The sequence below is a fragment of the Octodon degus genome, unplaced genomic scaffold, assembly GCF_000260255.1.
Source record: "Octodon degus isolate 3935 unplaced genomic scaffold, OctDeg1.0 scaffold00039, whole genome shotgun sequence".
NCBI classification, from domain to species: domain Eukaryota; kingdom Metazoa; phylum Chordata; class Mammalia; order Rodentia; family Octodontidae; genus Octodon; species Octodon degus.
Window position 1 is genome coordinate 16191817 of NW_004524615.1, and position 14615 is coordinate 16206431.

Here is a 14615-nt window from a genome sequence, read left to right on the forward strand (position 1 = left end):
TGATTTGAAACTGTCTCATTGCTATCTGTTTATCAATAAAACTTTGAAAATAAAAAAAAGAAAAAGTGAAATTTTGCACCTCTAATTACCTGAATCAAATACTGTACCATGTCATATGAAAACTAGTGTACTATGATAGAAAAATACCTGTTCCATGCTATGTCTAAGATGTTTGGTATTCAGACAGGTAGAGAGGTTAAGTTCACCTGCCTATGTTATAGGCTAATAATATCATTAAGCTTCTCTTCTGGAGGGTTAACAACTTAAGTTTGCAAACAAAAAATTAGAGATAAAAAAGGGCTGCAAGGACAGCCAACATTTTGGCCCTAGCCTTTCAAGGTCAGTGAGGAAAGTGATTGATGATATAGATGTGCCTAAGGAGAGTCACATGGAGAGAAAGCATTCTCTCAGGCTTTCACAGAGAACAGATCGGTCAAGTAACTCATCCACGTGGCTGACACTGACAAAGGATGTACAAACTGCACTACTGGGTTTCAAGATAAATCCTAAGGGGATTTGACTGACGCTGTCAGATACAAAAGTTACATTTCTTGTTATATGAGTCTTGCTTTATCTTGGTCTTAACCATCCAGCAGAAAAGTATAAAAACAAGGTATAAAAAGTAAAACCATATTAATATGCTAAGCTATAAAAGGATCAAGACAACAACTTCTGACATGGTCAGTCCTACAGATAACCCAATACTGTTATGGACTGCTAGATTATATTGGAATATTTTGCTGAATTCACACACCAACAATATTTTAATGGCATTGGAGTAGCCATCTCTGACAAAACTAAACAAAAATCGGGGATACAAATGAAGGACCATTTTGTTTCTGTATATACAAAATAGGCTAGATATACAACTACTTTCTCTTAATTCAGTGAGAAGAAAGATTTGTAGTATAAGTGTTTGGACGGGATATCACGTCTGCACCTTGTACTATGAATAACCACTATGAAGGCAACACTATGCAATGTATTAATTATTGAAACTGTCCTCCTAATGGTTTTGAAACTGTCTCATTGCCATTTGTTTCTCAAGAAAATTAATTTAAAAAAAGGTAGAAGAAAAAAAACTACTGTACCATTCATTGCCAAGTTAGGCTAGATAGAAATGTATGTTTTTCTCTCTTGAAGCATTTAGAGTTTTTAATTTATTTTCCAGAGTACTAATAATACATTGAATATTAGACTGGTCTCAAAGATTTAAGAAAACATGAATGATACTGTATTTATTTTCCCAGATCTCTGACCAGAATTGCTGTAAATCAACAGATGAGGAAGGAAATACAGGAAAATCAAAAGGTTTGTAGGAATTCCTTTTGAAAAAATTTTACCACAGAATTTTATATTTTGGATCTTTAATTTAAAGAATAAAACACTAACTTGTTCTTTTTAGATTATTAAAACAATTGACATTTTTACAACTTTGTATTGTTTATTTTCTAAGGTATGCATAGCATATACTGTATGAGTCTAGCCAATTTTTCCTGACATGTCTTCTACTTGTTTTACCCTGCGCTCCACAACTTCTGGTTGTAGTATGATTTTCTTTGCAGGATAAAACTAGTTACTGTATTTCATAACTGGTTTTTACCTAAATACTTAAGAGGACCTAGTCAGTTCTAGGACACTGTAACAGTACTAGAATTGTGTAGCAATTAGGGCATAGTTGATCAGTAGTTTGATAAGATTCTGCCTAATAGGCTCTTGTTACTTTTAGACCCCACCCAGACAATAAATTATCTTAATTGTGTTAATACTTGCAAATACTTGCTTACACTAGAAGTAGCTTGGGTGACTTGTTCCACTTTACATAATATGTCATAATGTACCAGAATCAGAGATCCCTAACCAGTAAGGTTATTTTTCTTATGTAAAAGGAAATCTCAAAGTAGCTGTCTAGACATTCTGATTCTATTACTCCAGAATTGTAGGGAATTCATGAAAACATTTTGGCTTTTCTTTTATGGTTACAAGATTGCTGTCATAGTTACAACTTTTTCACCTGTAAGCAGAGCTAAAAGAGGGAAGAATAATGGTAATAATCACATTTCACTCAATAAAGCCTTTCTAGAACACCATTTGTTTTTAGCTTCCATCTCATTAGTCAGGTTTTTATCATGTGGTCATCTCTAGCTATAGAGAAGGCAAGAAAAATAAACTAATGATTACTTTTCTAGCAGTTGTAAGCAAAGAAGTAGACTACATTTCCTGGTGGGTTAGCTAGCCAACAGTATATGTCACACTGGGACAGAGTTAACTGTCTTGTCAGCTATTTAGGGTGACAACCAACTACAGTGAATATGAAGAAGATGATACTCTGTCAGTAGAGCATATGTGTTAGGGACATAATGTTTGTGGCATTCTTTTAAGGTACTGGTAACTGAACCTAAGGTGTTTACACTGAGCTACATCTCTGCATCTCAGAACTTTTTGAGATTTATTTCAGACCTTTTTGAGATGTATTTTAGTAAACTGCCCAGGGTGGAACTCAAATTTGAAATTCTCCTGCCTTAGCTTCCCAGAATCCTGAAGTTTTTGACGTTGTCCACCATGCCCGGCTTACCTGGAGAATTCTTTGTTCATTGACCACCTTATAAGTTGCTACTTGTCTTTCAAGACTGAGAATCCTATCGTTGCACCTTTTTGAATTTTCCTAACAGCCTTCATTATTCAAGCAGAATGGTATAAAAGTTTCTGTGTTTGCTTTTGTAATGTCACATGACAAATGAAGGAAAGAGAGTGAAGGAAGATGGAATGCCATGGTATTAGTGGCTTTACATAATTGAGATTATTTTTTCTCTAATCACTTAATAGTCAAAAGTAGGAATTCCTTGTGCCTAGAGGTTTCTTCCAGGTGATACTTTGGGCTCAGAGGCTGCCTCTTAATGAGGTTAAAGAGGAGATACTGTGGGAGTAACGAAGATACCTGGAAGAAACTGAAAAGTCCACATCGATAATCTGAAAGGGAGCATTTGAGTGATGAGGCATGCATCCCTTGGTGGCAAAGCAAAGAGAAAAAAGTGACTGTGATCAAAGGCCCCAAACCAGGTTGATATTTGAGAATCTAATAAAGTCTGGACGCATTTGGTGACTCAGTTTAAAACTTTGAACATTGTAAAGAACTTTCAAGCAAAATAATGTGGAAACTTGATTTTTTCCCTTTGCACCTCAAAAGTCTTACATGAGAATATCTTCCGAGAAAGTTTACCTTGGTCCAGCAAGATAGCTCAGTGGACTAAGTGCCTGCTTAGGCAAGAACAGGAACCAAGGTTCCATCCCCAGCACCATGTGCCATGCTGGCCCCTCCCCCAGGCACTATGCTGCATTGGTCACCGAGTCTGGGCCTGGTGGCACATGCCTGTAGTTCCATTGCTGGGGAGGCTGAAAACAGGAGGATTCCTACAAGTTCAAGCTATGTAGTGAAAGCCTATATCAAATACATACAAAAAGAAAAAAAGGAAGTACCTCATTCATTTACCATCAAAATGGTAACACCACTGTATCAATTTAATGATTTTACTATATCAGGAAGAAAGGGGAACTTCTCAACAGAGTAAACTTCCATATAAAATTCAGATAGGCACTGAATAAACCTTGAAAATTGCTGTAGCTGAGAAACAGCACAGGCTTAGAAATATAGGATTTCAGGTTAACAACAGTACCCAGTACAGCTGAGTCATGAACAAGAGGATATGAAAACAAAACTTCAAGAACATAGCATAAATATAGAGGGGATGTTTTGTTTGTATCAGAAATAAAACTAGAAATGACACAAAAGAGGATTAGTATTACATAAAGCATGGTAGAAGGCATAGTGAATATAAGAAATTAAAATAGAAATAAAGGTACAAGTTGGCTATCATTTTTTTTTTCAAATCAAATTGGTAGGACAGTTTCAATGCTTAACATATTGCATACTCTCCTCCTCGTGATTATTTGCTGTATATGTGTGCCTATGTTTATAGCAGCACAATTTGTGATAGCCAAATCTTGGAAACAACCAAGATACCCATCACCTGAGGAATGGATGCAAAAAATGTGGTATTTTTATACAGTGGAGTATTACTCAACTATAAAGAATGATAAACTCGAAGCCTTTATATTGAACTGGATGCCACTTGAAGATATAAGTGAAATAAACCAGTCACACATTTATATTTCTTCTTTTGAGTTCTTATACTAGGGAAACAATACATTGTACAATACAATACAATGTATTGTTTCCCTAGTATAAGAACTCAAAAGAAGAAATATAAATAGAAAGGTATAATGGAACTAAAAGGAAAGCAAGAACTTGAGGACTAGTTAAGTAAGAGAGGGAAAGGAGAAGAGCTAGGAAACATGACAGTGGCAAGCCATACAGTTATATGTAGAAGATGGGTAAGGCAATAATCCTGAGAATCTTCAGAAGATTTTTGAAGCTAGAAGTTAATTGGAAGGATTCTCAACCTGAGTAATATATACTGACACCTGTGAACTAAGCAACTGCACTGAACATGGCAATTTGTAATAGTAGGTTCATGCTTGGAGTGCCTGTCATTCTGATGTTCTGAATACGGGCTACTTGTCATGATATGCCAGTTGCTGCTGTGCTGTCTCTCAGATAGATGATTGTTCAAGTTGGCTATATGAAGAAGTCAACCAATAGCAAATTCTGGAGAGGCTGTCGGGGAAAATGAACTCTTCTCTACCGTTGGTGGGCATAAAGAATGGTATAACCATTATGGAAGTAGGTATGGAGATTCCTCAAAAAGCTAGGATTAGAGGTCCCATTCAAGCCAGCTATTCCCCTCCTGGGTATTTTTCCAAAAGAATTGAAATCATATCACAGTGATATACATGCACCCATGTTACCAGCAGTGCAATTTATCATTGCTAAATCTCGGAAACAACCCAAATACCCATTAACTGAAGAATGAATAAGGAAGATATGGTATTTTTACACAATGGAGCACTATTCAGCTGTAATAAAATATAAGTTTGAGGATTTTGTAGATAAATGGAGTCAGCTAGAGACTATATTAGTAAGTGAATTAAGTCAGATCCACATGTACAAACATTGTATTATCTCTCTAGTGTGAGAACCTGAAAGAGTAATGAAAATCTAAAAGGTACAACAGATACTAATGGAAAGGAAAAACTAGGATAAGAAAAAGGAAAAAAAAAAAAAAGAAGGAGAAAAGATATATTTAGGTATATGTGCAGAATGGTTTGGATAATTGTGTTGTCAATTTCTGCTGGTATTTTGAAAGAACAGTTATTCTTACATTTTTTTCTCTGATTTCTTTCCTCTTTTGAAATTCTTATGACTTGTTATTTTGTTTTCTTTTAATGAATTTCACACATTTATATTTGGTAATATGAACAATTAATTTGGAGATAGCATCATGTAATGCAGCAGCCTTTGTTGAATTCCTATTACTTTGTTTAGTGAAATCTTATATCGTTTCTAATGTACTTTTGTATCACTATTTTGTAGTCTTTAAAAGTAACTTTAAAAAATTCAAAAGAAGGATGTAAAAGAAAATGGTAGGCAAAAGGCAGATATAGGAAATCCAATAATCTGTAAAAGAGTCCCTGAAACAGAAATTTAAAAAAAAAAAAATACAACAAAGGTTTAAAACTAAAATTAGAGGACTTCTGGGAAGATGGTAGAATGGTGAGCAACAGAGAAACAGCCTCTCTTATACTTGGAATCTGAATACTAGAATACGGTAATTTGAGGAAGAAGGGAAGGAAAATGAATCCCCAGGACCTAGCAAGGATCTGAAATGAGAATTAGCATCATGAGGAGAGCGAGGAGAGGGACCACAACGCACAAAGGAGGTGGCAAGTGAATTTCTCCCTAATGCCAGCTTGTAGCATAGGAAGAACAGTTGGAAATTACAGAACCATGGTGACTACTGGCAAGCGCAGAGCCCTCCAGAAATTCACCAGTGGAACAGATCAGTCGACACTTGGGACAGTAGTGCCTGGTGAGTTATTTGAGTTCAGACACACACATTCACACCCACAGAAGATGCCAATTGGCCTATAGTGATTTTGCATAGGGGCCAACAAAATTCAGAACTCAGAACAGCTTCAAGGTTTTCTCCATGTAGTGGTTCCAAATGTGAGGGTGAGGTACAACCAAGTTGAAGTAAACAGTAGACTAGGAAGCCAAGTCCAAGCTGGCAGTGAGCTGAGTTCCAGCTAACAGGAGACATTCAAAGTGTTACAGGCTGAAAATCTCAACTTCCAGCAGGGTCAGAAACCAGAAGCCACCTGAAGAGCAGCAGAACTAAAGTTCCAGGTTTGCTGGGATTATTTAGGACTGCCATAATTCTAGTGCTGGTTTAGTGGAGTCATTATGGACCTGCGCTCTTACCATTCACAACCCCTCATCAGCTAGTGATAGCAAAGACATGCCCCTTAGTGGACTTTTTAAAAATACTTTTCTATGTTTTTTGTTTTTAATTTTTAATTTCTCCCTTGATTTTTTTTGTACAAGTGAGAACATTGTTTATACTACTTTAATTTTGGTTCCGTTTCTTCCTCGTTTCCCTCTCCCCACGGTCTTCTTCACCAATTCAAAAAGGTTAGTTAATTGTCCTGTTCCCTACAGCCTTATCTCTAATCCCCTTGTCTTCTGTTTCTCTATTTCTTTCCCCTAACGCCTTTTAAATCTTCTCCCTTGGGAGTAAAATCACCATATTGAGGAGATACTTACTCAACCAATTTCTGGTATGTTTTAGATTTGTCTTATAACTATAAATTCTGTTCATATGGTTATATTGGCAAATTGACAATTATTACAGTTTGTCATTTTCTAGGGTGTATTCAATACTGTTGTTACTACTGATTGTGCTACTTTACCCAGTGTGACTTAGTCGTTCTAATAGTTACACTTCCTTGTATCCGAAAACTGACATTGCATGAGGGTCATAAACCATACTATAGGCTAGTGCCAGAGAACCAGCTCCTAGGCCAAATAGGAAGCAACTTCTCATTCCCAACAAATTAAAGAGGTAAATCTTGCAATAGAATCAAAATCCAGAAGCCAGCGACATCTTCAAGATCACTTTGAAAAGTAATCATTTCTTAAGGGCTACCATAAATGATTTGCAAGCTGTCATCAATGCAGAAATTACACTGAAAAAAAAAAGAAAGAAAATAAGAAAACACAGAAGATGCAACCCCAGACTTTCAGCTAGCCAAAGGCAAACCCAGTGAGCAATGAGGAGGAGCAATTTGAAAGCCAGCCACCTAGACTCTTTAAAATTGGTAATGGTGGAAGTAATAAAGCAAATTAATGAGGCTTTAGAGAAAAACAAATCATAGATAATCAGTCAGATAACATCAAAGATGATGGCCGTAAATGAAGGACATGATTATTGAATATAGAAAGATACATATTAAAAAAAAATAGAGCCACTTAAGAAAATGATGGAAACAATGATTGCCCAATGTAGGGAAGAAACAGAATCCCTGCAACATTCAGTCATATGTCCAGGACATGAAAAGTTCTGTTGAACATATATACAGCAGAATGAACCATAGTGAGGACACATTGTCAAGTATTGTAAACAGGATTGTGGTTAACGATCCTGAAAAGAAAATTTTTGTAAAAGTGCCAATAGAACAAAGAAAACCAATAAAGCTACTAGATGATGCAAAGAAGAATAACATAAGATTGATAAAAGTCAATGAAAACCCAGGGGACAACACAAACATCATAGAAAATATGTTCACAGAAGTAAGGGCAATATGATAGGCCAGATAGCTCAGTGGACTAGGGCACCTGCTTAGGCAGATGCAGGCACTGGGGTTCCATCCTCAGTATGCTATGCTGGCCCTCCCCCCTGGGCGTGCTGAGACAACCGTGATTGAGACTAGGTGTGATGGCACACCTATAATTCCAGTGCTTGGGAGGCTGAAAACAGGAGGATCACTAAGAGGCTGATTTGTGTAGTGAGAGCCTGTACTAAATATTTAAAGAAGGGCATAACAATTTCCAAACATTGAAAAAGAATTTGCACTAAAACAAATTGATGCACAAATTTCATAGCATAGCAGGATACAAAGTCAATACCAAAAAGTCAATAGCATTCCTCTACACAGATAACAAACACAATGAGAGGGAAATTATAGAAACAATACCTTTTACAATAGCACCGAGGAAAAATGAAATACCTTGGAATTAATCTAAAGAAGTCAAAGATCTTTTCGAGGAAAATTACACTACTCTGAAAAAGAGGTCGTAGAGGATTTCAGAAAATGGAAAGATATCCCATGCTCCTGGATAGGAAGAACCAACATTGTGAAGATGGCCATTCTCCCAAAATTGCTGTATAGATTTAATGCAATCCCTATCAGACTACCACCGACGTATCTCCCAGACATAGAGAAATCATTCCTAAAATTTATCTGGAACCAGAAAGACCTAGAATAGCAAAGGCAATCCTGGGCAATAAAAACAAGGCAGGAGGCATTAGAATTCCTGGCTTGAAATTATACTACAAGGCTACTGTGATAAAATCAGCATGGTACTGGCAACAAAATAGACCTGAGGATCAATGGAATAGATTAGAAGATGCTGAAGCCCCTACGAACACTCTCAGCCACCTTATCTTTGACAAAGGGGCCAAACATTTTCACTGGAAGAAAGATAGTCTCTTTAACAAATGGTGCTGGAAAAACTGCCTCTCTACAGGCCAAAAACTAAAACTTGACCCAAGTCTATCACCATACACTAAGCTAAAGTCAAATGGATTAAAGATCTAAACATTAGAACAGAAACACTAAATCTCCTGGAAGAGAAAATAGGAGGAACTCTTAGAGACACAGGGGTAGGCAAAGAGTTCATGAACAAAAATCAAATCACACGGGAAACACTTGAAAGAGTTAACAACTGGGACCTCCTCTTACTGAGAAGTTTTTGCATGTCAAAAGAAATTACCAACAAAGTGAAAAGATAACCCACAAATTTGGAAAAAATCATGACAAGCACTCAGACAAAGGTCTGCTATCTAGAATGTATAAAGAACTAAAAAACATTAGGGCCCAAATATTTAAAGTCCCAATCCAGAAATGGACATCCTATATGAACACATACTTCTCAGAGGATGAAATTAAAGAAGCAAATAAATATATTAAAAAAACACTCCACATCACTAGCCATCCATGAAATGTAAATTAAAACAACACTGAGTAGACACTCCTCAAAAAACTAGGACTGGAAATCCCATTCAAACCAGGTATCCGCTACTGGGAATTTTCACAGAGGAACTGAAAATGTCATATCATAGTGATATATGTGTACCTGTGTTTTATAGCAGCACAATTTGTGATAGCCAAATCTTGAAAACAACCAAGATGCCCATCACCTGAGGAATGGATGAAAAAGGTGTGGTATTTTTATACAGTGGAGTATTACTCAGCTATAAATAATGATAAACTCAAAGCCTTCATGTTTAAGTGGATGCCACTTGAAGATATACTCATAAGTGAAATAAACTAGACCCATGTGTAAATATCGTATAGTCTCCCTAGTATAAGAACTCAAAAGAAGAAATGAAAATGGAAAGGTACAACAGAAAGGGAAAGAAAAAAAAAAGGAAAGCAAAAACTTAAGGATTAGACAACAGAGAGGGCAAGAAAAAAAAGCTAGGAAACATGACAGTGGCAAAGCCATACATTTATATGCACAAGATGGTTAAGGCAATGATCCTGAGAATCTTCAGTAGGTTTTTGAAACTAGCAGTTAATTGGGAGGATTCTCACCATGACTAACTATATATGCTGATACCTGTGAACTAAGCAACTGCACTGAAGATAGCAATGTGTAATGGTCCGGTCATGCTTAGAATGCCTGTCATTCTGGTCTTTTAAATATGTACTGCTTGTCATGACATATCAATTACTGCCACACTGTCTCTCAAGTAAATGTTTGGTTTTTTTTTAAAAAAAAAAGGGTAATGAACAAAAACAGGACACACACACAAGAAAAAAGTCATAGGACTGTCCTGCTATAGTGCTGTATATGGTTAGATTTCTAAATTTCTGTGTAAAACTATGTAATTGTTCCTATTTTTAAAAATTTTTTATTTTTTAAATTTTGTTATTCTTCATATTCTGCAGGGACTTCAAGTTTAACATATCAATACTTGATGGAAAATACCTGTTCCATGTTATATCTAAGATGTCAGATGGTCAGACAGATAGGTTAAGCTCAACTGCCTACATTGTAGGGTAATAATAATAAGCTTCTCTGCTTGAGGGTTAACAGCTTAAGTTTGCAGACCAAAAATTAGAGAAAAAGAAGTGCTGCAAGGACAGCCAACATTTTGGCCCTAGCCTTTCAAGGTCAGTGAAGACTCAGGACATAGGAGAACCTTTACTGTAATATCCTGTAACTCAGTTGTGTCCCAAATTTTCTGATCAATGAGATTATGGGGCCACAGAGGAAAGTAATTGTCGATGTAAACTGTGCCTAAGGAGAGTCACATGGAGAGAAAATATTCTCTCAGGCTTTCACAGACAGCGAACTGGTCAAGTAATGGCCATGACTCATCCATCCACATGGCTGACACTGAAAAAGGATCTACAAACTGCAGCATAGCATTTTAGGATAAATCCTGGGGGGATTGACTGACATTGTCAGATACAAGAGTTACATTTCTTGTTACATAGGTCTTGCTTTATGTTGCTTTTAACCATCCAGTTGAAAAGTACAAAAACAAAGTATAAAAAGTAAAATCATATTGACATGGTGAGCTGTAAAAGGCTCAATTCAACAACTTCTGACATTGCCAGTACTACAGGTAACCCACTACTATTATGGACTACTGGATTGTTTTGGAATATTTTGCTGAATTAACACACCATATTTTAATGGCAATGGAATACCCATCCCCGACAAAACTAAACAGAAAAAAGGGATACAAATGAAGGACCATTTTGTTTCTTTATATACAAAATAGTACAGATATACAATTACTTATTCAATGAATATAAAGTTTTGTACTAACAGTGTTTGTGGACAGGATATCATGTCTGTGTCTTGTGCTATGAGTAACCACTACAAAGACAACAATATGCAATGTGTTAATTATTGAAACTGTCCTCCTAATGGTTTTGAAACTGTCTCATTGCTGTTTTTCTCAATAAAATTATTTTTAAAAAGAAAATTGATGTATAAAAAATCTAGTTATCCATGATTTAAAAAAGGGAACTGCCTCAGAGCATATAATTAATTTCAGAATTTCAGTGTAGAAATAAACTTCCAGAATTTCAATGTAGAACAAAATATTAAAAGCTATTAGAGAAAACAATCAAGCCACCTATGACAAAAGCCCATCAATCTCAGCTGACTTATTGACACTAAGCATCACATCAAGGAGAACTGGAATGAAGGAGTTCAAGCACTAGAAGAAAGCAAGCTCTAACCCAAAATGATGGGTTTTAACCCTGCAAAACTACCTTTCAAAATTAATAGATAAATAATATATTTCACAACAAAGAACACCTAAAGAAATTCAGCACAAACCAGCATTCCAAAAAGTTCTTCAAGATATTGTAGAAAGAGATAACAAAGACTACAATTCCGGGACCCCAAATAGACTCCGCCATGGAGGCAAGTAACTAAACAGAGGGAAAAGGGTAACAAAAACAGAAAAGTAATATTAGAAGGATAAGCCAGTATGTATCAGTTATAAGCGTCAATGTAGGTGGTCTCAATTCACAAATCTAAAGATACAGACTGGAAGAATGGATCAAGAAGCAAAGTTCAACAATATACTGCATGTAAAGAAATATGTGTAGCTAAAAAAAGTGCATAGGCTGAAAGTTAGAGCCTGGAAAACAGCACTTCATGGGACAGGCACCCAAAAATAACAGGTTCAGCTGTTCTGTTTGTACACAAAGTAGATTTCAAGCCAAACCTGATGAAGAGTGACAAGGTCCCTACATTCTTGTAAAGGGAACAACCATAAAGAAGACAGAAAAATCATAAATATATATGCAACAAATACCAGTGCAACCAACTATATAAAACATATCAGATATGGAAAATCAATTAAGCAGTAGTACAGTTTTAATGCGGAATTTAGTTACCACACCCATCACAAATAGATTAAGTAGACAAATAATCAACAAAAGAAATACCTGAATTGAAATAAACATGTGAATATAGTTACTCAAGTCTATACAGTATTCGATCCTACACTACAATACACACATTCTTCTCAGCAGCAAATAAGGTGTTCTCTGAGATAGACCATATACTAGCACATAGAACATGCTTAAGTGAAGGCAAAGGAATTGAAATTATCCCCTACTTGTTATCAGACCATAGTGCATGAAATTGGGAAACAGAAAAAAAAATTACACAAAAACATGAAAATTAAGTAACACCCTTTAGAACAAGCAGTGTGTTATAGACGAAGGAAGAAATTAAACAGTATCTACAATAAAATATACTGGGCATTACAGAATTCATTGAAAGCAGTCTGAAGAGGGAATTAAAATAAAGCCTTGAATTCTAATATCAGGAAATCAGAACAAAACTCAACCTAATGTTGAACCTCAAGTTTCTACAAAAAGATTAAGCCAAGTCCAGAACTCATAAGGGAAAAAATTGTAAAGATTAGAGAAGAAATTTATGTAACTGATACTAACAAAGCCAAGAATCATTGAGTCCAAAATTTCTTGGAAAGATTGAATGAACTTTATCAAAAAGAAAAGACTCATATTTTCTAATGGTGTTTGTAAGTAGGATCACAAGTCTACATCTTGTACAGCAATTAACCACTGAAAAGAATGTATGCAGTGTATTATTTGTTGAAACTGTACTTTCGAGTTGATTTGAAACTGTCTCATTGCTATATGTTTATCAATAAAACTTTGAAAAGAAAAAAAAAAGAAAAAAAAGACTCAAATCCTTACATTGGGGAATGAGAAGAGTAAAGATCATGGAGAAATCCTGAAGAAACCCAGAAGATAATTATTAATCTACCTCAAACCTGTATTCAAATATGATGGAAAACAGAAAAATGAGACGGATTCCTAAATATATATGCTTTGCCAAAGCTGATCAAGAAGAAATTGTTTCTAAATAACCCAATATCAGTCAGTGAAATTGAAGATGTAATTAGAAACCTACCAAGAAAGACCAGTCTAGATCCTGATCAATTCACTGCAGTATTCCACAAGAAATTTAGAGAAGATCTAGTGCAACTATTCCTCAAACTGTTTCATGAAATTTACATTTAGGTAATACTCCCAAACTCATTCTTGAAAGTGTTACCATGATTCCAAAATCTGAGAAGGATCCAACTAAAAAAAGAGAGCTACAGGCCAATCTCTCTAATGAACATAGATGCAAAAATCCACCATAAGATACTGGCAAACAATACAGCAAATCATCAAGATTGTATATCATGACCAAATAGGATGTATCCTCAGATATACAGAGATGGTTCATCATGCACAAACCAGTACGTGTACTACTGTATTAACTGAGGCAAACACAAACACCACATGATCATCTCCATAGATGTAGAAAAGGTATTTTATAATAGCATACAAAAACAAAATACATAAGAATCAACCTAACAAAGGACATAAAAGACATATACATTGAAAACTATAGTACTCTGTTGAAGATTGAAGAAGACATCATAAAATGGAAAGATATCCATTGCTCTTGGGATGGAAAAACCAACATGGTAAAATCTTCTATGGAGATTTAATGCAATCCAAATCAAAATACCATTAGCGAATCTCAAAGAAATAGAGAAAACAATCCTAATACCCATTTGTAAGCAGAAGAGAACTAGAATAGCAAAAGCTGTCATGGCCAACAAAGGCAAGGTAGAAGGCATTACAATCCCTGACCAAATTATACTGCAGAAGCCAGGCTTTGGCCTTGCAGACATGGATCTGTCTTTCACAGGCAAAACAGCTGCAACCCTCAAGACCCAGGACAGACTCAGCAAAATTCCTATGGCATATTTGACTGAGATAAACAGCACATTTCTGGCATCTGCCATGGGCAGTATCACAGAACTGTAAACACCAGAGATACTTTTACTACTTTCATTATTTATTTGATTGGCTATCCCTCCCTACCTGGTTAAAAGTCATCTCATTTTGTATTCTGTGGTTATTTTTCTTTGTAGAATTTTTCTATTTCTTGGGTCTCCTTTTTTTTCCTTTTCTGTTCTTGTTCAACAATTATAAGATGAAGCAAAGAACAATAGCATGATCTTGATTGAGGTCAGTGACAAAGCTAGAAATAGCACACATGCCATTAAAAAAAAAATAAAACTAATCAAATAATGGCAAAAAAACTTCCCAATCATTGATAAAGAATGTGACATAACCTCGGTAGTGTCCCAAATTTTTTGATCAAGATTATGGGGCCAAAGAGGAAAGTGATCGATGACGTAGAGTGTGCCTAAGGAGAGTCACATGGGGAGAAAACCCTCTCTCAGGCTTTCACAGAGAGTACATTGGCCAAGTAATGGCCTTGACTCATCCACATGGCTGCACTGACAAAGGTTCTACAATCTGAGGTACAGGATCTCAGGATAAATCCTGAGGGCATTTCACTGACCTTCTCA

The 14615-nt window shown here is 35.8% G+C and overlaps 1 protein-coding gene across 1 annotated transcript in view; it reads left to right on the forward strand.

The window, feature by feature from the left end:
* The window catches only part of Uggt2 (UDP-glucose glycoprotein glucosyltransferase 2), a gene marked incomplete at both ends in the record, with an annotated part of 229519 nt that overhangs the window by 67319 nt on the left and 147585 nt on the right, over positions 1 to 14615 (forward strand). Inside the window, one exon of the mRNA XM_023715197.1 lies at positions 1251 to 1311. Within this exon, the coding sequence (XP_023570965.1) occupies positions 1251 to 1311 (61 nt within the window). The remainder of the gene's footprint in view (positions 1 to 1250; positions 1312 to 14615) is intronic.